This window comes from Ranitomeya variabilis, chromosome 6, assembly GCF_051348905.1.
Source record: "Ranitomeya variabilis isolate aRanVar5 chromosome 6, aRanVar5.hap1, whole genome shotgun sequence".
In the NCBI taxonomy this organism is placed as follows: Eukaryota; Metazoa; Chordata; class Amphibia; order Anura; family Dendrobatidae; genus Ranitomeya; species Ranitomeya variabilis.
The window spans coordinates 55,586,715-55,612,585 of record NC_135237.1 but is presented as its reverse complement, the minus strand read 5'-3'; the positions used below and the strand labels follow the sequence as shown (position 1 = coordinate 55,612,585).

The 25,871-nt window shown below is 42.8% G+C and overlaps 1 protein-coding gene across 25 annotated transcripts in view; it reads left to right on the top strand.

Annotated features, from left to right (window-relative positions):
- PARD3 (par-3 family cell polarity regulator) overlaps positions 1 to 25,871 on the top strand; it is a 637,712-nt gene that overhangs the window by 335,864 nt on the left and 275,977 nt on the right. For 24 of the 25 annotated variants that reach the window (XM_077268525.1, XM_077268526.1, XM_077268518.1 and 21 more), the window contains 2 exons: positions 2,204 to 2,392; positions 13,894 to 14,061. In XM_077268525.1, coding sequence (XP_077124640.1) covers positions 2,204 to 2,392; positions 13,894 to 14,061 — 357 coding nt within the window. The remainder of the gene's footprint in view (positions 1 to 2,203; positions 2,393 to 13,893; positions 14,062 to 25,871) is intronic. The other variant, XM_077268520.1, reaches the window with a different exon arrangement.

The following is a 25,871-nucleotide window of genomic DNA, read 5'->3' as shown; positions in this document are numbered from 1 at the left end:
AGTTGAAAAACAAATAGGTAGTGTGGTGCACTGGGCTGCTGACTATGTGTTGTTTGAACAGTCGTTTTCTGCTGGCAGACTCCTTATAGTATTGCATATCCCAATCCAACAGCTAATTCAGTTATCCAAACTGGCACGATTATAGGTCCTTTCGTTGCTATTATTATTAGACCCACAGTAAGAACTAAAGTCTCATGCAGACGTCTGTGCACATCAGTCTGAGCACAGACTTCAATGCACACACTGGCTGCAGCTCTTCTGAATGGAGCATGACATATGTATATAAAGCTGTAATGTTCTGATCAGGATACCTGCGGTCCGTCCGTGCATTGCAGTTTGTGCTCCTCTGTAAGGATTAAAGCTCTGTAATCCCCTGCCTACTCACAAACAGCATGTAAAATTCTATCTACTCGGTGCTGCCACTAGGGGGAGCTCCCTTCATACAGGCGTATACAGATCCTATTGAATTCATAATTCCATTTGTATACAATATACATCTCTGTTCCCTATACTGGTTGCTGCTGTCAGTAATAAACAATATGCCCCTACCATAAATCTGAATATTGACTGGATTGTACTTACCACGTGCCCCTTTAAAGGAAAACTCCTCTGCCTTCGCTACAGTTTGTTTTAAAAATGCCTCCCCGGGTCTAGTGCCGAGTCTGCACCACAGCTCCAATTGACGGTTATTGTCTGCACCATGTCACGTCGATGCCGTTTGCAGCCAAAAACTGAGCTCGGCAGCTTTGCAAAAGTAGACTGCACAAGCTGCTGAGATCATTGATTGGCTGCAGCGGTGGAGACTCCGCTCTGGACCTGGGGAGGATGGTTAAAGCCCAGGTCATTTTGTTAAAACAAACTGCCTATAGGGGACGGGAGAGTTCTTAAACCAGAAAACTTCTGTAAGTGATCTGAAATATTGTAATCTGGCAAGCTTCTGCCAATTCCCTTGATTTAAGTTGATTGTATCCCCAGAGCAGCGCTCAGAACATTTCATCTACTGAATTCGGCCAATGATGGAACGAGTCAGTGTGGTTGTATCTCTGCCTTGTGACGAACGTCTTCCAAGAAGCACATGTGGAAGGAGGATACAACTAAATGAGAAACCGTCACAGTTACACATAACAATTATACGGGAAGCTAACGAAGAAAAGGAGCCAACATAGAACTGTTAGAATTAATAAGAAAATCCCTTTTATTAGGCCTTAATCCTGAGGCTGTACTACTGCTAGGAGCTGTGACTGTGTGTTTGCAATCAGAAAGGGACATGTTGCAATTTATTTTTTTTTTCCAACTTCACCATTCCTCAATAAAATCTCACCTTTTCAGAACGGTAAAAGGGGAATTTCACATTTACATTTTGAATTCCCATTTCTTGAAATGTGCGATTTAGTAATTGAGCAATTATGGCGCAGTTAGAACCCACGTTTTTCCATCCACAGTTTACATGAGGCAATGTGTGAACACCTATCATTAGTGCTGCCCCTGTTTAATATAATTTATGTATCTATCAGACACCTTGCACCCTATTGTGAATTTAATGTTTATTTTATAATACTTATTTGTGCACTTTTTTTTATTCCTGCCACTTATTAAGAGGATTTTTTTTATTGCGGTATCAAAAACCTATTGGTTAGATTAGATTTTTGTCTTAAATGTCTTTTTCTTTTTTTTCGTATAATCTGTTAGAAATATTACAATCTTCACACTGGCCACTGGGGTATTTTTAGATTAATACTTCCTGTTCTTTCAGGAGGTCCAACTTGAACATTAGCAGCAATAAACTGACTCCAACCCTATTTTTTGCATTGAAACATCTAATGAGCGTGTGCAATGGTCATTTTGAAGGGAAGGGGAGGAGGTGGATCTATGACATTACCTATTGTGAATGATGGCTCGTATTATCATCTGTTCAGAAATGTTACCTGTCACTGCAGCCCTGTACGTGGTGATAATGAGACTTCTGAAAAGAACAGGAAGTGTGATTCTAAAATGTTCCCAATGGCCAGTGTGAAAACTGCAAGACCTAGTATAACTACAAGACTGTGATTTAAAAAAGAAAATGTTGTCTAAAGTTTATATAACACAAAACCTGATTTAAACAATACGCCATTTTCTGAAGCCATATTACCTTTAAGAATAATTCATTAAGTTGGCATTTAGTTTTTAGTCTTTACACCAGCTTTTTTTCTTACTCTCCTAGAATCCAGAAGAAGACGATCTTGTTCTCACACCTGATGGAACGAGAGAATTCCTAACGTTTGAGATTCCACTGAATGATTCTGGATCGGCCGGTCTCGGTGTTAGTGTCAAGGGCAACCGGTCAAAAGAGAACCATGCTGACCTGGGTATTTTTGTAAAATCAATAATTAATGGTGGAGCCGCATCCAAAGTAAGTGACCAATGACTAACATGGAGCAGATGAAAATTGTGTTGGGTATTCATAAAATCTTATGGAGCCGCATAATCTTTTACATGTGCTCAGCTATTCATTTTAGGACTTGTATGCTGACAGCTGTGGCGTCCTGTGCTGATCAGCCAATCTTTAGAATAGGTCTTCAATATTCGATTGTTTGGGGAACGGATTGCATGGAGCTGATATAGCCGAGCGCCACACACTGTGTATGGAGCCGTGCTGTTCCAGCTCTTAGATTGTTAACATCCTGATACTATTGGATGTGATAATGGCTTATTGTTGGGGGTGCCAATTGTCGGACCACCCCAGATACGTTAAGGATGACCTATCCTTGGAGTAGGTCATCAGTATCAGTTCATGGCAACCCCTGTAATTACTTAACAAAACAAAAAAACATGGAATTAAAGCGGAAAGTCTACACTTCAATCGCATCTTGAAGAGAAGCTATAATCAGAAAATGACAATGTTTTAAATCAGGTTTTGTATTTTTCAAAATATTTGTCAATTGTTTTTGTTTTTACATAAGTCAAATCTGTATTAAAAAATAAATATAGAAATCTTGCAATTTTCACACTGGCCACTAGGGTGTTTTAGATTAACTGTCTGTTTCTGAAAATAACTACCATATATACTCCAGTATAAGCCGAGATTTTTTTTTTTAGGCTGAAAGTGCCCCTCTCGGCTTATACTCGCGTCATTGTCCCAGGGAGTTGTTGGGGGAGGGGGAGCAGCAGCTGTCGCATCATACTCACCCTCCCGGCGCGGTCTCAGCACCTCCCTGCTTCTCAGATTGTCTCTGGCAGCTCTTCCTGTGTTCAGCGGTCACGTGGTACCGCTCATTAAAGTAATGAATATGGACGCGACTCCACTCCCATTGGCGTGGCGCACATATTCATTAATGAGCGGTACCATGTGACCGCTCAGCACTGGAAGGAGCTGGCGGCCCGGGATGACTGAGAAGCAGAGACGTGCCAGGAGGGGGTGAGTATGACGGGGGAGGGTGATCCATGCGATATTCAACTGTCCCCGTTCCACCGCCGCGCTGTGTCTTCCTCGTCCTCTGGCTGTGATGTTCACGTTCAGGTCAGAGGGCGCGATGACGTGGTTAGTGCGCGCACTCTGCCTGAACAGTCACTGCAGAGACCCGGAAGACACAGCGATGTGCGGCAGTGGAATGGGGACAGGTGAATATCGCAAGTGGCGGGAGCCATCAATGGCCATCATTTATGGAGCAGCATATGGGGCATATTTTAATATGGAGCATCTTATGGGGCCATTATTAACCTTTGTGCAGCATTATATGGGGCAATTTTTGTATGGAGCATCTTATGGGACCCGTCATGAACTTTATGGCGCATTATATGGGGCATATTTTGTATGGAGCATCTTATGGGGCCCATCATGAACTGTATGGAGCATTATATGGGGCTCCTGATTCAATATGGATACTCAAAAGCACTTACCGTATAAACTCGAGTATAAGCCGAGATTTTCAGCCCATTTTTTTGGGCTGAAAGTCCCCCTTTCAGCTTATACTCGAGTCATACCCAGGGGTCAGCAGGGGAGGGGGAGCGGGGGCTGTCTAATTATACTCACCTACTTCTGGCACGGTCCATGTAGGTCCCGGGCTCCCTGGTGCCCCAGCTTCTTCCTGTACTGAGCGGTCACATGGTACCACTCATTACAGTAATGAATATGCGGCTCCACCTCTATGGGAGGTGGAGCCGCATATTCATTACTGTAATGAGCGGTAACGGTGACCGCTCAGTACAGGATGAAGCTGCGGCGTCGGGGAAGCAGGGACCACAGCGCCAGGAGCAGGTGAGTGTAACTGAGAGGGGAGCGCAGCGGTGCGCGATATTCACCTGCTCCCCGTTCCGGCGCCGCTCCGTCTTCATCCTCTGCAGGGACGCTCAGGTCAGAGGGCGTGGTGACGTTGGTTAGTGCGCGCCCTCTGCCTGAACGTCAGTGCAGAAGACGGTGAAGATGGAGACGCTGAAGATTATCACAGCAAATGGGGCAAGTGTCTGTATGGGGCCATAACGTTTGTGCAGCACTATATGGGGCAAGTGTCTGTATGGGGCCATAATTAACGTTTGTGGAGCATTATGGTATATGGGGCAAGTGTCTGTATGGAGCATCTTATGGGGCCATAATCAAGGTTTGTGCAGCACTATATGGGGCAAATATCTTTATGGAGCATCTTATGGGGCCATAATCAGCATTTGTGCAGCATTATATTGGGCAAATGTCTCTATGGAGCATCTTATGGGGCCATTATTAACCTTTATGCAGGATTATATGGGGCATATTTTAATATGGAGCGTCTTATGGGGCCATCATTAACTTTATGGAGCATTATATGGGGCTCCTGATTCAATATGGATATTCAAAAACACTTAACCTACTGATGTCTCAATTAATTTTACTTTTATTGGTATCTATTTTTACTTTTGACATTTACCGGTAGCTCCTGCATTTCCCACCCTAGGCTTATACTCGAGTCATTAAGTTTTCCCAGTTTTTTGTGGCAAAATTAAGGGGGTCGGCTTATACTCGGGTCAGCTTATACTCGAGTATATGCGGTAACCTACTGATGTCTCAATCGATTTTACTTTTATTGGTATCTATTTTTATTTTTGAAATGTACCACTAGCTGCTGCATTTCCCACCCTAGGCTTATACTCGAGTCAATAAGTTTTCCCAGTTTTTTGTGCAGAAATTAGGGGTCTCGGCTTATACTCTAGTACATATGGTACATTTAAAATTGTATATTGTACACAATGGTCAGAACTCGACTTTATTTTGTATTAAGATGTCTAATGAATGTGTGCAAAATTACTTGTTAAAGGTGGATGTCATGGTCATCACAATGTCATATTGATCATAGTGATTTGTGAATGCTTTATCAGCTGTATATGGAGGAGTTACCTCTCATTGTAAGCTAGCCTCTGTTGATATGGAGCCTTATGAAAAGGGAGTCTGTCACCCCCAAAATTCATTTTAAACTAGCTATCTTTTGTGTGTTGTCCATATATTCCCGCATTTTTTCAAGCAGTATTCCAACATTGTGATTTGATCTGATGATGAGGTAGACATACCTCGAAATGCATTGGTAAATACAAATCGTATCCATACTTCATCTGGTCTCTCATCTTATATTTGGAAATATCGCTGCGCAGATTTATATCCTCCTTATCTCCCAGTTTGCATATTATCATTTTGGTGTATCTGCAGCAGTCTTTTTCAAACAAACTTCCTAAGCAGTTGTGCCTGTCATAACCTTACTGTCACAGGTTTACCGCTACATGAGCCAGAAGATCACAGCGTCTAATTTCTCTGACTCCTACACTGTTTAGAGAGACTTCACCTTCATATTAGACGGTGCAGGTTTCTTTTAGCAGTGTAGGGGTTAATCTACTCAGTTGAAAGCTCTTGGAAGCTTTCCTGCATTAAGGCTCTCAACTGTTCACTGTTGGCCACTACACTCTCATATATATTCTGGGCCCTGTCGGCCACACATTGCCAGAGCTAGCTTATGCTGCATAGTTAGGAGATGGTGGTTTGTGATTGTTGTTTGAGAAGGTGCTTAATGGATTTATCTGAGATTGTTGCTAGGTTTTGGGTGTGTTCTAATTCCATGCCTTCTCCTACTTTGGTTTTCCCCCTTCCTCCACTCCTGGTGTTTACCTCCGTTGTTTGTGTGAGTATACTTGTTTTTTTCATTACCCCTGTTTGTATCACCTTGTTAGTCTGGTCGGTACTGTAGTACACTATTACTTCCCTCTTCCTTGGGTGGGGGAAAGTTACAGATTGAAGCAGATTCAGGAGCTAAGGTAAGGTATGTGGCCCCGGTGTCTTCACCATCAGAAGTAATCTGGGGAACAGTCCGAGCTAGGGCGCCTCTAGTGTTAGGGATAGGGAAGGAGCCTCTTGTCCCGGGACACCCAACAAAAAAGTCGTGACAGGTACCACATGAGCAAGTGCTGCTTTTACCTTTTTTTTTTTTTTTTTTTTTTTTAAACCGGATAAGATGCTATTGTGCTATTTGTCACTCCACTTTTTATTTAATTTGTAGCTGCAGACAGTGTCATTGTGGGGCAGACGCATTCTTCACCCACACAAGAAAGTGTGTGCCAGTGGTTTCAGAGAAGTGAGCGAGGGCGGCTTGCTACACGTCCAGGTGTATCAGCGTAGCAAGGGGTGGTTACATAGGAGTCAAGGAGGAGAACTCGTCAGTCTATTTGCACCTGCAATAACACAGTATGTGCGCACGGCTGGGCACAGGCAGTATCAGTGTACATGTGCGCACACGCTGACTGTGTTCAGGAGTGCATCGTCAGTCAGAAATTGGGTAAGACCCCAACATGCAAAGTTATGGGGCGTAGCAGTGCACTGAACTCTTGGACATGCCAGGTAAGCACCAAAGTCCCTCATTTGCGTACCAGTGATGGGTACAGTTAAGAATGATTCTTATAGGGGCGTAGTCCTTTATATTATGGTCTTGTTTGTTCTAAATACATATTGGGGGTGACAGACTTTCTTAAAACTTGGACATGAATGGACATGAAGTATGAGTCTAAAAAATACCCAGTGGCCATTGTGAAAATTGCAAGAATATTTTTTTTTAAATTTTTTTTTAAAGTAAAATGAAGAAAAATAGCGTGATCAAAAACCTGATTGTAAATGTAATCTGTCAACAGTATTTATACTATGTACATGTGCATGTAGGTCTTTCAAAGACAAGTTCAGCAATACCTTTCACTAGACAGTCCAGACCATTGATAGACTTGTCTTTGAAAGAGCTACATGCGCGTATATATAGTCTGGGATGTGAAATTCTGCTGACCGATTCCCTTTAAACAATGTTATGTTCTGATGATCACTTCCATTTAATGCCTTCTTTTCAGACAAATTATACTGGTGTACAAAGGCTAAATAATAAATATTATGTTACTGTCCAAGTTTTTTTTTGTGTCATTTCTTGCACATGGTGGTGGGGACAGAAGAGATCTAAGCACCGATTGTTTCTCTGTAATCTGCACTTCTGATACTTTACCAATGATAATTGCCTTAACCTAATTGGCAATGCCTAATCCCAATGTTACAGCCTGCCAAGTGATATATACTAATCAATAATGTATAACATTGCGTTTCCAATTACTTTTTCCTCCCTCTGAGAGGGATGAAAATCAATATATATGTTGAGATTATATCTGGCAGTATATCTCTTCTGGGAGTTGTACACCTCCACTCGATCTACTGATACTATTCATTTGTTGATTTCAGGTCAAGATTGAAAAAAATATTTGAGCCAATAATGTTTTATTTCAATTTAAAATCTCCTAGGGCTAATATCAGGCTGATGTCTGGTACCTGCGGCGGGGGGATCTGTTGCACAGTCATTTTATAACTTTATTCAGGTTTTCTTTTTGACAGATGTGATTAGGCTAGGAAGGACTTTTTTTTTGCCCCCTTTTCCTCCTGCATTATTGCATAACCTGTTGAAATATGCAAGTACCAGGCAGACAGTCACTACCAATGTGAAGTCCAGAGACCATGCCTAGCCCGGTGTTATACAACCACAGTGCCATTGTAATGCTGGGGATGAGGGAATCCTCTGATCTCTGCCAATACCCCACCAGGTATGCCACCATCAACTGGAAGTAAAATCAATAAAGATTCTTTTTTAAAAGAAAAAGTTAGTTTGTCATGACATATGCACATATTTGCTGTCCTCACAGCTGCAGAATGTGCAATAAACTTATTCATTTATCCTAAGTGTCGTACCATCAAAAAAAGAATGGATTTTTTTGCTCTTTCTAAAATTAATTTAAGGGCTTATGTTTGTGTACCAAAAGAAAAACCACCAAACTAAAGTTCATCTCGTCATGCAAAATAAAAAAAAATGTATAATACTGATGGAATCGGGAAAAAAAAAAAAATCTCCTTGAACGACTTGTCTCATCATCTTAAATGAGTAAAATTGCAAAGTGCTTGTAAAAATAAGTCACTTTTTAATTAACCTTTTGTTAAAAATCTTCTCTGTTCTCAAGAATAGAGGGATTTGCAATTGTTTACTTCTTGTTGCCTGGATAGACTGCCGCGGTGGCCGTCTATTAGTAGTTATCAATCTCCTAGGCGGCACGTACAGTCACTTTTCTATAGGGCTTGTAAGGGCACAGTGGTGAGAGTAGTGTGTACCTGAAGAAGGCACATCCATTGTCAGCCACAGTGGTGAGAGTAGTGTGCTCCTGAAGAAAGCGCATCCATTGTCAGACACAGTGGTGAGAGTAGTGTGCACCTGAAGAAGGCACATCCATTGTCAGCCACAGTGGTGAGTAGTGTACTCCTGAAGAAGGCGCATCCATTGTCAGCCACAGTGGTGAGAGTTGTGTGCACCTGAGGAAGGCACATCCATTGTCAGCCACAGTGGTGAGAGTAGTGTGCTCCTGAAGAAAGCGCATCCATTGTCAGACACAGTGGTGAGAGTAATGTGCACCTGAGGAAGGCACATCCATTGTCAGCCACAGTGGTGAGAGTAGTGTGCTCCTGAAGAAAGCGCATCCATTGTCAGACACAGTGGTGAGAGTATGTGAAACCGAAAAAAGTTGCACGCCTCCTGACGAAGCCGAGGACGGTGAAACGCGCGTCGAGGCTTCTGCGTGGCTTACCGGCGTTCCAGCACATAGCTAGCACCATGTCTGAAGGTAAATGATCTGTGCAACCACTTTACCTAGTGTTTATTTCATTGCACGTTTACAACAAGCTACCCTATAGCACTTTATCTAGTGGCCCTTTGGTTTATTATACTAGTTGGGCTAGCTATATCTGGTTTTTGTGATTGGTTATTTACCATTGTAGGTTACTCTTATTATATGAGGACCATATTTCCCCATTCACTCCTGACGGCAGACGTGTACATGTGCAGTTGCTCTAGGTGCATACATAGGTTTTTCCTGCACCTTATGCTGTCACGCCGGTGGTCACGCAGTTTTTCATTTTTCTCTGATCGGCATTTATCTATCTTCATACTGCCGACTCTCTTCAGCTGTCTATGTATCGTACTACCTGTTTGTCTGTACAATATACTTAATATTTATACAATAAAATTATATATGGTAAATTATACCCCGTCTTTTCTCCTTATTGGTGTTTTTGGGTAGTTATATATAATAATTTTATTTAGTAATTTTTTCATATGATATTTATTACTCTGCTCAGACCCAATCGGGAACTTTTTTCGGTTTCATGTATCTAGCTTTAGGGGTATGGTCCCAAGTAGCTATGGTGACCACTTTGTAGGTTTTTACAGTGGTGAGAGTAGTGTGCACCTGAAGAAGGCACATCCATTGTCAGCCACAGTGGTGAGAGTAGTGTGCTCCTGAAGAAAGCGCATCCATTGTCAGCCACAGTGGTGAGAGTAGTGTGCACCTGAAGAAGGCGCATCCATTGTCAGCCACAGTGGTGAGCGTAGTGTGCTCCTGAAGAAAGCGCATCCATTGTCAGCCACAGTGGTGAGAGTAGTGTTTTCCTGAAGAAGGTGCATCCATTGTCAGTCACAGTGGTGAGAGTAGTGTTGTCCTGAAGAAGGTGCATCCATTGTCAGCCACAGTGGTGATAGTAGTGTTCTCCTGAAGAAGGCGCATCCATTGTCAGCCACAGTGGTGAGCGTAGTGTGCTCCTGAAGAAAGCGCATCCATTGTCAGCCACAGTGGTGAGAGTAGTGTTTTCCTGAAGAAGGTGCATCCATTTGTCAGCCACAGTGGTGAGAGTAGTGTGCTCTGAAGAAGGCACATTCATTGTCCGCCACAGTGGTGAGAGTAGTGTGCACCTGAAGAAAGCGCATCCATTATCAGCCACAGTGGTGAGAGTAGTGTGCACCTGAAGAAGGCACATCCATTGTCAGCCACAGTGGTGAGAGTAGTGTGCTCCTGAAGAAAGCGCATCCATTGTCAGACACAGTGGTGAGAGTAGTGTGCACCTGAAGAAGGCACATCCATTGTCGGCCACAGTGGTGAGAGTAGTGTGCTCCTGAAGAAAGCGCATCCATTGTCAGCCACAGTGGTGAGAGTAGTGTGCACCTGAAGAAGGCGCATCCATTGTCAGCCACAGTGGTGATAGTAGTGTGCTCCTGAAGAAAGCGCATCCATTGTCAGCCACAGTGGTGAGAGTAGTGTTTTCCTGAAGAAGGTGCATCCATTGTCAGTCACAGTGGTGAGAGTAGTGTTGTCCTGAAGAAGGTGCATCCATTGTCAGCCACAGTGGTGATAGTAGTGTTCTCCTGAAGAAGGCGCATCCATTGTCAGCCACAGTGGTGAGCGTAGTGTGCTCCTGAAGAAAGCGCATCCATTGTCAGCCACAGTGGTGAGAGTAGTGTTTTCCTGAAGAAGGTGCATCCATTGTCAGTCACAGTGGTGAGAGTAGTGTTGTCCTGAAGAAGGTGCATCCATTGTCAGCCACAGTGGTGATAGTAGTGTTCTCCTGAAGAAGGCGCATCCATTGTCAGCCACAGTGGTGAGCGTAGTGTGCTCCTGAAGAAAGCGCATCCATTGTCAGCCACAGTGGTGAGAGTAGTGTGCTCCTGAAGAAGGTGCATCCATTGTCAGTCACAGTGGTGAGAGTAGTGTTCTCCTGAAGAAGGTGCATCCATTGTCAGCCACAGTGGTGATAGTAGTGTTCTCCTGAAGAAGGCGCATCCATTGTCAGTCACAGTGGTGAGTAGTGTTGTCCTGAAGAAGGTGCATTCATTGTCAGCCACAGTGGTGAGAGTAGTGTGCTCTGAAGAAGGCACATTCATTGTCCGCCACAGTGGTGAGAGTAGTGTGCACCTGAAGAAAGCGCATCCATTGTCAGCCACAGTGGTGAGAGTAGTGTGCACCTGAAGAAGGCACATCCATTGTCAGCCACAGTGGTGAGAGTAGTGTGCTCCTGAAGAAGGTGCATCCATTGTCAGTCACAGTGGTGAGAGTAGTGTTCTCCTGAAGAAGGTGCATCCATTGTCAGCCACAGTGGTGATAGTAGTGTTCTCCTGAAGAAGGCGCATCCATTGTCAGTCACAGTGGTGAGTAGTGTTGTCCTGAAGAAGGTGCATTCATTGTCAGCCACAGTGGTGAGAGTAGTGTGCACCTGAAGAAGGCACATTCATTGTCAGTCACAGTGGTGAGAGTAGTGTTGTCCTGAAGAAGGTGCATCCATTGTCAGCCACAGTGGTGATAATAGTGTTCTCCTGAAGAAGGCGCATCCATTGTCAGCCACAGTGGTGAGCGTAGTGTGCTCCTGAAGAAAGCGCATCCATTATCAGCCACAGTGGTGAGAGTAGTGTTTACCTGAAGAAGGTGCATCCATTTGTCAGCCACAGTGGTGAGAGTAGTGTGCTCTGAAGAAGGCACATTCATTGTCCCCCACAGTGGTGAGAGTAGTGTGCACCTGAAGAAGGCACATTCATTGTCAGCCACAGTGGTGAGAGTAGTGTTTTCCTGAAGAAGGTGCGTCCATTGTCAGTCACAGTGGTGAGAGTAGTGTTCTCCTGAAGAAGGTGCATCCATTGTCAGCCACAGTGGTGATAGTAGTGTTCTCCTGAAGAAGGTGCATCCATTGTCAGCCACAGTGGTGAGAGTAGTGTGCTCCTGAAGAAGGCGCATCCACTGTCAGCCACATTGGTGAGAGTTGTGTGTTCCTAAAGAAGGCACATCCATTGTCAGCCACAGTGGTGAGAGTAGTGTCCTCCTGAAGAAGGCACATCCATTGTCAGCCACAGTGGTGAGAGTAGTGCTCCTGAAGAAGGCACATCCACTGTCAGCCACAGTGGTGTGCTCCTGAAGAGAAGGTGCATTCATTGTCAGCCACAGTGGTGAGAGTAGTGCTCCTGAAGAAGGTGCATCCATTGTCAGGCATAGTGGTGAGAGTAGTGTGCTCCTGAAGAAAGCGCATTCATTGTCAGCCACAGTGGTGAGAGTAGTGTACTCCTGAAGAAGGCGCATCCATTGTAAGCCACAGTGGTGAGAGTAGTGTGTTCGTGAAGAAGGCGTGTCCACTGTCAGCCACAATGGTGAGAGTAGTGTGCTCCTGAAGAAGGCGCATACATTGTCAGCCACAGTGGTGAGAGTAGTGTGCTCCTGAAGAAGGCGCATCCACTGTCAGCCACAGTGGTGAGAGTAGTGTTCTCCTAAAAAAAAGTTGCATCCATTGTCAGCCACAGTGGTGAGAGTAGTGTGCTCCTGAAGAAGGCTCAGCCACAGTGGTGAGAGTAGTGTGCTCCTGAAGAAGACACATCCCCTGTCAGCCACAGTGGTGAGAGTAGTGTGCTGTTGAATAATAAACATTAGATAACATCAGCTGTCCAGCCTTGGGGTACAAATTTGCAGGCACTCTGTGACTGAGGATTCTTTGGTGTCAGGAGCGGCGTGTACTGCACGGTGTACGGTGTGACGTACTGCAAGTACGTGATTTTCATACATGTGGTCAAGTGATGACTAAATGTGAGTAACTTCACTCATTGTAGGTATATTGGCTGGACATGTATAGAATCATAGAATGGTAGAGTTGGAAGGGACCTTCAGGGTCATCGTGACCAACCGCCTGCGCAATGCAGGATTCACTAAACCATCTCAGACAGATGTCTGTCCTGCCTCTGAAGACTTCCATTGAAGGAGAACTGACCACCTTTCGTGGCAGCCTGTTCCACTCATTGATCACCCTCACTGTTAAATTTTTTTTTGTAATATCTAATCTGTATCTTCTCCCTTTGAGTTTCATTCCATTGCTTCTTATGTTTCCATGTGCAAAAGAAAATGATGATCCCTCCATACTGTGACAGCCCTTCAGATATTTGTAGACTGCTAAACATTCCCAGATCCTTTACCCGTTCCTCATAGGACATACTTTGCTGTCTGCTCACCATCCTGGCCGCTCTTCTCTGAACTTGCTCAAGTTTCTTTAATGTCTTATTTAAATGTGGTGCCCAGAACTGTTACAGATGAGGTCTGACCAAGGAGGAGCAGAGGGGTAGTCTAGTCAGAATTTGGCTGGAATTGTGCAGATCGCAAACTTGCATTCACATGACTCCTGCTCATAGAGATACTGCAGACTTGTACCCTAAGGCCAGACAGCCCCTTAAAGGTTAAATTCTCCTGGTTCTGGAAAAATAAGTTCTGATTTGCTTATTTGTTTTATTGTTTAACAAGCAGCCATTTTCATATTGAGATCACTCTAATCTGGGGTCGTTTTTTGACGAGGTGCTACTGGGAATTGTAGCCATATTATCGGTGCTAAAAGTGAGCCTGTTCTGGTCATCCCAAGGGCACCTGTTCATTTTTTTGCTCTGGTAATTAAAGTCTTCTATACATGGAACTCCTATTCTCATCGAGCACTTGGAGAATAAGTCAGAGGATGAAATTATTGGTAGCAGCTTTCTACTTTATAATAATGTCTTTATGGGTTTACACGTCTGACCCTTGTTCTTTTACCCCTACTAGGACGGTCGGCTTCGCGTGAATGACCAGCTTGTCGCTGTCAATGGGGAATCTCTTCTGGGCAAAACAAATCAAGATGCCATGGAAACTCTGCGAAAGTCTATGTCAACGGAAGGGAATAGACGAGGAATGATTCAGCTTATAGTAGCCAGGAGAATAAAGAGGAGCGAGGTAAAGCGTTACACGTACAAGTCTTTATTACCAATTTGAGGGTTTTAATGTTTTTGTCCTTACAGCCATTGTGGAGTTCTGTGAAATTTAGCCCCTTAAAGGGAGTCTGTCTCTTATCTTTTTGCCACCTAATCTGAGAGCGGCATAATGTAGAGACAGAGACCATGATTCCAGTAATATGTCACTTACTGGACTGCTTGTTGTAATTTTGATCAAATCACTGTTGTATCAGCAGATTTAGTCCTCCATATTCATTAGCTCCATATAAGCAACCCCCACCACTGGTTGGCTGCTTTCTGCCTATGCAGTGTACACAAAGAGCTGCAAATCAGTGGTGGGGGCGGGGTTATTCAGGGCTCAGCATTCAGGGCTCTGCTAGATCTGCAGCACATTTTTATCAAATCTGAAGCAAGCAGCCATGTAAGTGACACATCATTGGAATCAGGATCTCTCCCACAGCCACTGTAACTTTGCAGAATGGTTAGGGGAAACTTAATTAAATATTAACTTTAGCACACTTTCTGCCATTTTCTTTAGCACGTGTTTTTATGCCTCAATCAGACGTCCATGATTTTTCCTGTATGTGAGTGCATGTACCGTTCATCAGTGTTTTGGATCATATTTTCGTCAGTGTTTGGTCCATGCGTCAGTTTTTACCATCAGTGTTTCATCTGTGATTTTCTCGTGTGAACAAAAAAAAATTATTTAAATAGCAGAACGTCTTTTACCCAGTAGTGTTAATCAAGGGCACAATGCCATCTGTGATCTGTCACTAATTTGACAGACCTGTAGATGTGTACGTGTGAGTTTGATCCGTGACATCGACCTAAACGGACATGCCTCAGTGTTATTCTTGCAGGCATACGGTCGGCAAAAAAAACACAGACATGTGCAAGAGCTCCATAGATTTTAACTGGTACATGTTTTATCCGTGAAAGTTTCAGATAGAACATGCACGTGACTCACGGCCGTCTGAATAAGGCCTTAAAGGAGCGACTATCATTTGCTGTGGGGCCCCTGACTCAGTACCAGTTTGCGGCCTGTAGGTGGTGCTGTGTGCATTGTTACTAGTGCTGAAGGGGTTGAACCTAATTAACAATGCAGTAGTAATTGGAGTTTAAGGCTATGTGCACACGTTCAGGATTTCTTGCAGAAGTTTCCTGAGCAAAACAGGACATTTTCTGCAAGAAATCCGCATGCTTTTTAACCTCGTTTTTGGTGCATTTTTTGCCGATTTTTCCAGAGGTTCCCAATGCAATAAAAATCCGTAAAAAATCCGCAAAATAATGAACATGCTGTGTTTTTTACCGTGATGCGTTTTTTTCGCGGAAAAAAATGCATAATGTGCACAAAAATTGCAGAATGCATTCTAAATGATGGGATGCATAATGTATGCGTTTTTATAGCGAAAAAACATGAAAAATCTGCAACGTGTGCACACAGCCTAATAGTCATTATGCCATTCTAAGATTTACTTTGTCATTACTAAGTAGTGAAATAAAAATGTGAGATATACTAATAATAAAACTAAAGTGCAAACCCCCCCCCCCCCCCCCGACATTATATATCTTCATGTTCAGAATTTCATAGCTGTGTACAGAAGGCTTTTATATAGTTGAATTAGTATTAGGGATCTTTCTGGTATAATATCATACATATGCATGTGATTTATGGCCGCACCTTTGCTTTTTGAAGGCATATTTTTTAGTTTGTTTTAGTCAATGAAAAATCCTTTTTTAACTCTATTTCAGAGAGTGTTTAGCAGCAGACACCGGGTGCACTTTATTAGGAAATTAGTACTGTTGACATTTTGGAAAAAATCCTATGCGTTTTGCTCATAGGCATTTTCCATTAATCAGGAATAGACGGACATCTTAAAGATTTTGTAAGGATGCCAATTGTTTAGACGCGTATTTGTGAAATAGTAAAGGAGTCATCCAGGTTTCCACATCAGTAGGTAATTATCTCAGGCTTGGGGTGAGCTACATCTCGCCACTATGATTAGCCTTTTTCAAGCTCAATTAAAATTCCAAAAGTTTTGCACCTCCAAGTTAAACCTAAATCGGTCAATTTTTATTTTTAAATTTTTCTTATGTGTACATAAACACCAGCTCGGACGCGGAATTTCTCAAGACGAAGCCGCTTCAGGATAATGCTGACAGTCGTTTTCGTGGGGTGGCTCCACCACCGGCGTCTTTTACTTAATACTGTTAAGTATAGAGAGCGGAAGCCATCCAAGGAATGAGCCTGTTACTTCTTATAACCTATTGAAGGTTTCTGACCTCTGAAGCAGTGAAAACAAGTGATGTAAGATGGAACATGTGCAAAAGCAGTGTTGCTTTGACATTGTTTTGAATTATGTCCATTATATGGGGCGTGATTCCAGGCAGAATCCGCCTGAAAAAGACGCCGTGCGCACATACCCTAAGAGGGTTGGATGATACCTCTCCTCCTGTTTCTTGGATTACACTTGGCCTTTGGTTTTGGTCTGACATATTTTTCAGTCTTAATTAGTACTTTTTTGCATACATGATAGTTTGCCCCCCCCCCCCTTGGGCCTATACTCCTTTTTGGCCTAATAGGTACAGTAGTGTTGGAGTCTTTGTTGGAAAGTTTAAAACTCCTTATACCTGAATAGTACTGAAATGCGACAACAGTTGTCCTGAGCTTAGATCATTTGTCACTTTTGCTTTTTCCCACCCTCCTTTTTTTTGTTGTCACTTTTGCTTTTTCCCACCCTCCTTTTTTTTGACAAGTCTTAAAAAAGCTAATTTCTTTGCAGCAAACAGTAGAAAACTGAGGCTTTCTTAAAATTATTATTTTTATTCTCTGTGCAATTTTGTGAAACACATTTTTAGCAAATATATAAATTTTATACTACTGTGCATATTTTCCCCAAGTAAGCAGAATGCTAAATATAAAATTCTGCTTGATTCCTGTTAGGATATATTGACATGCATTAGACTTCAGTTCCATTTAAATGAATTGTTCTATCACATAAATTTGGGAGATTGTGATCCTACAGGACTGATAAGAGCATTTTGGTCAGGAGCTGAGGGGGGGGGGGGGGGAGGCTTAAAATAAACAGCTAACTGCTGTATTGAAATCATTGGGCTGAAGAGAGCATACTTCACCAGGCTCTGGTGGCCAAGCTTCTTGGAAACTAGCTGTACACTATGTAAGAGAAAAGCTTTCAAAGCAGAAGCAGGAGAATTACAGCAGATAGAAAAAAAACAAGTCAAGTGCAATCTTCAATATTTTCATATTATCTAATTAATCAATAACCTGAGAATACCCCTTTAATAAATTCCTCCTGTAAGATGCATTCAGAGAAGTACTTGACAAGTAGGCTTATTTTACATACTTATGAGTTGTTCCAAGTGTGGTATTACTGTTTTTTTTTTGTTTTGTTTTTTTAAGTGTGACTGTACCAACCATCTTAATTTTCTGAGTATTTCCACCTAAAATAACAAACTAATATCAGTAAAAAACTAATGTTTAAAATTCTGAGTATAAACTGAACCATATGAATGGAGAGCAATTCCCTTTATACACCTGGATAACATGTGGGCCGCAGACTTTACTCCTTACAGACTGACAGATTCATGTATGGAAAGATGAGCAGAGTGTCAGCCCTTCTCCTCAGGGGGCAAACTCAATAACAGCCGCAAGCCAATGTTGAGTAAACCCATTCCGGTGATGGTGGAGATTACTACCAGAAGATTGTTTTTTGCTCCATTGCAGTTGAAGGAAACCTGTCATCGACTTCACACAGAAAGCAAGACTCTTTATAATCTGAACAAGCATTTATCGGAATGCATGCTATAGATTTACACACCGCTAAATGCCAGTAGTTCGCCATGTGGCACTTCAAAGTTCCTTAGTGATATTGCAACTTCATGAACACTGGTTAAAATCCATAAATTGGTGGTTTCCATTCTAATGTTTTTTTGCTAAATACCCCTTATATATGATTAACACAATCTGAATTTTTGCAACCTATATGGCCTTTAGTACAGCGCTCACAGGTTTGCCATTCAGCTGAATAAATACGTTCACAACTCTAGAACTTGTCCATTACTAGGCAGTATTGCCAGTGTGGAGAACCTAACCATGCAGTCTGCCTTCACAAACATTTGTGAAAAATGGCTCGTTCTATAGAGCTCTCCAAATTCAAGCAATAGGAGGCCACAGTTGTAAAAAGTCAGATGATGAAGCATCTTCAATGTTAGATATTTCACAGTCAACTCTGGGCGGTCTTACTGAAAAGTGGAAGCATTTAGGAACCACATGGACAAGTCGCCGTGACTCGACTGACTCATTAATTCTGAAGTTCAAACCTCTTCTAGTATTAACATCCGCACACAAACTACGTGCCAGGAGCTTCATGGCATGGGTTCTCACGACCAAGCAAGCCTTACATCACTAAGAACAATGGAAAGTGTTGGCAGGAGTGGTGTAAAGCAGTCAATTATGGACTCTGGAGAAGTGGAAATGTCTTCTGGGAGATGATGGCAAATCATGTTCACTATCTGGCAAGTCTGATGGACGGGTTTAGCTTTGACGAATGCCAGGAGAATGTTACTTGCCTGGCTGCATTGTGCCAACTGCAAAATTTGGTGAAAGATGGGCAATGTAATGTGATTGGTTTTCGGGGGTTGACCTAGGCCTCAGCGAAGAGAAAACGTGATGGTTCAGCATACCCAAGACATTATGGACGTTTTTGTGGGAAGGGCCTTTTCTATTCCTACTTGACTGTGCTCCGTGCACAAAGTGAGGTCTATAAAGGCATGGGTGGAGGCGATTGGTGTGGAAGAACTTAACTGCCACAGAGCCCGTACCTCAACTTAATATTTGTGATAAATTAAGCCACAATTGTGAGCCTGGCCCTCTCCTCCAACATCAGTATCCTGACCTCACAAATGCTCTTTTTGATGAATGAGCAAAAATAGCATTGACTGACACATGGGCTTTTCTTTCAGAGACCTTTTGGAAAAAGAAAGCGATTACTTAATTAGTTGCCCATGTGGAATACCAGTCTTCTGGCGAATTATGTAGTATGTCCTTTACTACGTTTATCAGCAACTGCAAGAGACAGGTTTAGGCTCAGACTGTGGTGCGGGCTCGCTTTCTCAAGGCTTCTAGTAGAACTTGTGTTATTCTTAATGAAAGGACTTGGATTGTAAATTGCGGAATGCCTCAGATTATTTCTTGATTCTTGTTGACCTCATTGGTTTGTTTCCATTGATATCTATTTTTCCTTTTAAATGAGTTTTGACATTTCTCTATCTCTGTTTGGCTTGAGTGGGAATCTAGTTTTCATAAATGGAGCCAAAGAAAATCCTGTGCCTAACACAATAATGAACAGAATAATGAAGAAAAGGAAACATTCTGATTCCATGATCAGTTGTGTTTTTACCTTTTTTAATTCTGTCAAAAAGAAAGGTGTAGTCCAGCGGGAAACAAAATCTTCCATTAAATTTATTTATTGATCCATTGATAAGAAATATTATTCTGGTGTACCACAAAAATTGTAATAATATCTCGCACATTACAGCATGGTTAACCAACGCGTTTCGACAAACGTCTTATTTAAGATTTTTGTGGTACACCAGAATATTTTTTATCAATGAATCAATAAATATTGCATTTTAATGGAAGATTTTGTTTCTCGCTGGACTACACCTTTCTTTGATTGTCCTGGATCGGCTGCTCAGGCTTTCTCCGTGCGGGTATGGATGTGGAGTGGCCCATACTCAGGGGAGCTAACTTTTCTACTTTTTTTTAATTCTGTGATTTCAACCATTGAAGGAAGGAAAAAAAGATGGATTAAGAATTTAGTGGTTCCCCCATACTGAGTTTTTTTTTTTTTTAATTCTTTCATATTTTTACCAGATAGAGTAATAGTCTTTGTGTGGACAGAAGTGCTGAATTTCCTTTCCTGTGTAATGTCTTATCCTGGACTGATGATTGCCGCCTTAAACCCACAAATGATTCAATTGATCCTCACGTACCTTTGTAAACTCTTTAATTCCACCTTATTTATTTCACGTTTCTGCCTCCAGCCGCTCTGAGCAGTGATTAATTCATGTTGTAGTGAAGCTGTCACTCCTAATCTGCATTTTATGTAAAAACTAATAAAACAAATCCTTATTTTGCAATTTAAGCCTTATTGAGTCTAATTCACTGGCATTGCAAGTTTATTGTTCTCCTGCAGCTTGACGTGCTTCCAATTGTAATTGTGTTGACCCTTTATTGCAGTAAATCTCCCCAGCGCTTATCAAACAGGGAAGATAAGGCTACCATTCAGAGCTTCATTAAATATCTCATTTGTATTAGGCAGGCAGGAGTGTTGGAATGGGAATCTTCTTAGCAGACTCTGACCTCCTCCGCTCATGTGCTTTGAATGTCTAGCTTTCTTTCCCTGATCCCTCCCCTATTTATATACTTGGCTCACCGCCAGGTCCCGACTGTTTTATTGGCTTCAGAGTGTTTTATTTTTTTTTTTCACAGTACAACTATTTATCTCAGGTTCCCCTAATCAATTAAAGCATATTGCAGAGTGACACTTTACCTTACAGAGAAAATGTGCCCTCCCTTAAAGATTGAAGGTTCCCCATACGGTATCTCAGGCTTCACATCCTTCACCTTAGTCCCCTGTCCTCTGTTGTGCTCCACATCTGGTTTTGCAGGTTGCCCGGCGTGGCTGAGTGACGTTATCTACATGATCCTTTTTAAGGCCCATTTGGCCACGCACAGGTGTCTTTGGACTGGGATTCAAGTCTCTAGTTTGGTATATTCCAACTCCTGTGGACTCTGTGTAACCTGCTTCTATCCCTGCTGCCTTCTCTTCATCCGTCCTGCTACTTTCGGGACTCCTGTGCGTGCCACGTCCTTGCTCCCAATGTGCCATTGCCAGTTGCACCAAAGTCAGGTGTACCTACCTGGACCTGGGGATTAGTAGTTGACTTCACAAAGTGAGCTTAACATCCAATGACCCTCTGATTTGCATGGAAATCTACCAACTGTCAACTTAAGTTGGGTGTAAAAGGATCAGGTCGACATACTTTCATAGGCTGAAGGTAGACATAAGTCCATCGAGTTCAACCTACAACCTGACATGTTCCAACAGAACATCCAGCGGAAGGCAAAAATATCACGAGGTGATGCCCCATATTAGGGGAACAATTCCTTCGTGACTCCACATGTGGCAATAAGACTAGTTCCCTGGATCAGTGTCCCATCACAGAATCTACAACCCCTGGCAAAAATTATGTAATCGCCGGCCTTGGAAGATGTTCATTCATTCCTTTGTTTGTTTGTTTGTTTTTTTGTTTGTTTTTTTTTTTTTTTTTAAAAAGCATCACAGACATGGCACAAAACTACAGTCATTTCAAATGACAGTTTTCTGGCTTTAAAAAACACTAAAAGAAATCAAGAACAAAAAATGTGGCAGTCGGTAATGGTTACTTTTTTTTAACCAATCATAGGGGAAAAATTAAGGACTCATTCAATTATGTGGGAAAAAATGATGGAATCATGAAAAACATTCCTACCTGGATAAGCCTCGGGTGCAAATTCCCCGGTGAGAACTGTTGTGAGCTCTGTTGTCCTCATTCACATGAATGGATACTTAAGCAAAATGCCTGAATACTGGTTTTGGTTTTTCAGAAGGAAACCCCCGATGGGTGTGCTCAACGGTACAGAGGGATGGGAAAAGGGAGAGGGAGGCCCTAACAATAGGGAACAAGGGATGGGACACCTCCTAACACAACCTGTGCCTATCCCTAAACTCCCCTAAAGGTCCTTCCCCCTGCTGCTGTCACGTACCTCGTCCCTAGCTGTCACATCACTATACCATGGCTAGTGCACTGGTCGGCAAGGACGCTAGCCTCCTCACTGCAGATGGTGTAAACACAGGGGGTAGTGACAAGCACGAGACAGACAAAGACAGGGAAATAAAGAAACTTAGCTTATTTTCTGCTGCAAGCTCCACACAACAGAGGATACAGAACCAGGACCTCAAGCAGCTGATACACGCTGACACCGGAGAGCTCCCAACTCATCAGCTGTTTTGCAGAGAAAAACTCTATCACCAACAGTCAGCTGATGCGTCAGGGGACTATTTAAAGGATGGTGGGGAGTGGTCACCACCCATATCAGCTGACCAGCAAAACAGCAGCTGCCAGCAAGGAAAACCGACATTAACCTTTGCTGGCTCGAAAGCAAAAAACATTAACATAAAAGCCTGAGCTGTCACAAATCCAGAAATGAATCGTGACAGGAGCATGTGATGCGAGCGCTGCCTTCGGCGCACACACATGCTAAGGCAGATGTCATATGAAGCCAATTAACAAATCAGTGGATATGATGGCCAACTTAGTTGTACACTATTCCTACTTGCTTCTATGGGAATAGCAAGAAGAAATTCCAAGCTTTAGAAATATACATCAACCCACTTTCTAGTGCTATATGGAAATGTGTAATATTCTTAAATAATAGAATAATCTTACATAGAGAGACTCTTGAGCATTTACTTGAGTAAACCATTTATTCGGCTCTTGATAGCCTCCAGAATGATGCTGTAAACTCGTATATACCGCAGGAGCATCAGAAGATTGCACTTTTTGAGATTTCACAGAGAAAACCAATTTGTCAACTAGTATGCCAAGCAGGAAAAGTAGGTTAGTATTCCAGAGGTTATATATAATCACTCTGTAGGGGGATGTATGTTTGGAGGGAGAAGAAAGAGTAAACACGCAATTATGGTGAATTGTGGGGATCCTTCCAACAGACGACACCGCTTAAAGTAAAACGCTCTTCTCACCATTAGATTGTTCTGTGAGCAGAATTCATCCACGTGGGACGCTACGAGACTCTTCTGATAGAAAAAAATAACATTAATGCGCGGGGGAGATAGTTGTGTTGTGGGTGTCAGTGCTCATTCTCTGGCAGAAGCGTCTTTACTGGAATAAGAGTTTAGTGCAGCCATTTCCAGTTTTAATATTTGATCGGCTTTGACAGCTTCAGACTTACAAGCACAAGCGTCTATTCCACCGGCAGCTGTGAATTATGGTCTCACTTTTGTGGGTGACAGTTTTGTTTAAGGAATACGTGATGCAGATTTGATTACTTACAACTGAAAATAAGAGACAGGCCTCAAGTGTCATCAGAGCTGCCGGCTTCCTTGTTTCTGTTTTGCCTTTTCCATCATTTCCCCAACACAATGTGTACTTTCATCAATCTTTTTCCAATTTTTCTGTTTAAAAAATTGTTCAAACTTCAAATTCAAAGACTTGCAACATTTTATTTTAATATGCAAATAAATTATCTATCTATCTATCTATCTATCTATCTATCTATCTATCTATCTCTACTATATAATTGTCTAAGGTTCACTTCCGTCTATTTGTCTGTCCTTCTGTCTGTCTTTCTGTCTGTCACGGATATTCATTGGTTGCGGCCTCTGTCATGGAATCCCGCGTCGCTGATTGGTCTCGCCAGCTGCCTGTCATGGCTGCCGCGACCAATCAGCGACGGCCACAGTCCGATTAGTCCCTCCCTACTCACCTGCAGTCAGTGCCCGGCGCCCGCTCCATACTCCCCGCAGTCACCGCTCACACAGGGTTAATGCCAGCGGTAACGGACCGCGTTATGCCGCGGGTAACTCACTCCGTTACCGCCGCTATTAACCCTGTGTCACCAAGTTTTTACTATTGATGCTGCCTATGCAGCGTCAATAGTAAAAAGATCTAATGTTAAAAATAATAAAAAAATTTAAAAAATCATTATATACTCACCTACGCCGCCTTTCCCGCTACTTGCGACACTCCGGTGACTGCTCCATGCAAGCGGCAGGTTCCGGTGGCAAGGATCTTCCATGACAAGAAGGACCTTCCATGACGTCACGGTCATGTGACCGCGACGTCATCACATCCTGGGACCGGAAGCTGCCGCCTGCACCGCACACAGGCGACAGAACTACAAGGGGCCCTCATAAGGTGAGTATATGTTTATTTTTTATTTTTTAACCTGTGACACACGTGGCTGGGCAATATACTACGTGGCTGGGCAATATACTGCGTGGCTCTGTGCTGTATACTACTTCACTGGGCAATATACTACATGGCTCTGTGCTGTATACTATGTCGCTGTGCAATATACTACGTGGCTCTGTGCTGTATACTACATCGCTATGCAATATACTACTTGGCTCTGTGCTGTATACTACGTCACTGGGCAATATACTACGTTGCTGGACAATATACTACGTGGCTGGGCAATATACTACGTGGCTGGGCAATATACTACGTGGCTGGGCAATATACTACGTGGCTGGGCAATATACTACGTGGCTGGGCAATATACTACGTGGCTGGGCAATATACTACGTGGCTGGGCAATATACTACGTGGCTGGGCAATATACTACGTGGCTGGGCAATATACTACGTGGCTGGGCAATATACTACGTGGCTGGGCAATATACTACGTGGCTGGGCAATATACTACGTGGCTGGGCAATATACTACGTGGCTGGGCAATATACTACGTGGCTGGGCAATATACTACGTGGCTGGGCAATATACTACGTGGCTGGGCAATATACTAAGTGGCTGGGCAATATACTACTTGGGCTGTGCAATATGCTATGTGGGCTGTGCAATATACTACGTAGACATGCATATTCTAGAATACCCGATGCGTTAGAATCGGGCCACCATCTAGTGTGTATGTGTATATATATATATATATATATATATATATATACATACATACATACATACATACATACATACATACATACATACATACATACATATATATATATATATATATATATATATATATATATATATATATATATATATATATATATATATATATATACATATATACACTCACTGGCCACTTTATTAGGTACACCTGTCCAACTTCTTGTTAACACTTAATTTCTAATCAGCCAATCACATGGCGGCAACTCAGTGCATTTAGGCATGTAGACATGGTCAAGACAATCTCCTGCAGTTCAAACCGAGCATCAGTATGGGGAAGAAAGGTGATTTGAGTGCCTTTGAACGTGGCATGGTTGTTGGTGCCAGAAGGGCTGGTCTGAGTATTTCAGAAACTGCTGATCTACTGGGATTTTCACGCACAACCATCTCTAGGGTTTACTGAGAATGGTCCGAAAAAGAAAAAAAATCCAGTGAGCGGCAGTTCTGTGGGCGGAAATGCCTTGTTGATGCCAGAGGTCAGAGGAGAATGGGCAGACTGGTTCGAGCTGATAGAAAGGCAACAGTGATTCAAATCGCCACCCGTTACAACTAAGGTAGGCCTAAGAGCATCTCTGAACGCACAGTGCGTCGAACTTTGAGGCAGATGGGCTACAGCAGCAGAAGACCACACCGGGTACCACTCCTTTCAGCTAAGAACAGGAAACTGAGGCTACAATTTGTACAAGCTCATCGAAATTGGACAGTAGAAGATTGGAAAAACGTTGCTTGGTCTGATGAGTCTCGATTTCTGCTGCGACATTCGGATGGTAGGGTCAGAATTTGGCGTAAACAACATGAAAGCATGGATCCATCCTGCCTTGTATGGAGCATCTTTGGGATGTGCAGCCGACAAATCTGCGGCAACTGTGTGATGCCATCATGTCAATATGGACCAAAATCTCTGAGGAATGCTTCCAGCACCTTGTTGAATCTATGCCACGAAGAATTGAGGCAGTTCTGAAGGCAAAAGGGGGTCCAACCCGTTACTAGCATGGTGTACCATACGATGGTGTTCAAAAGTCCTGCATAGGCGTGA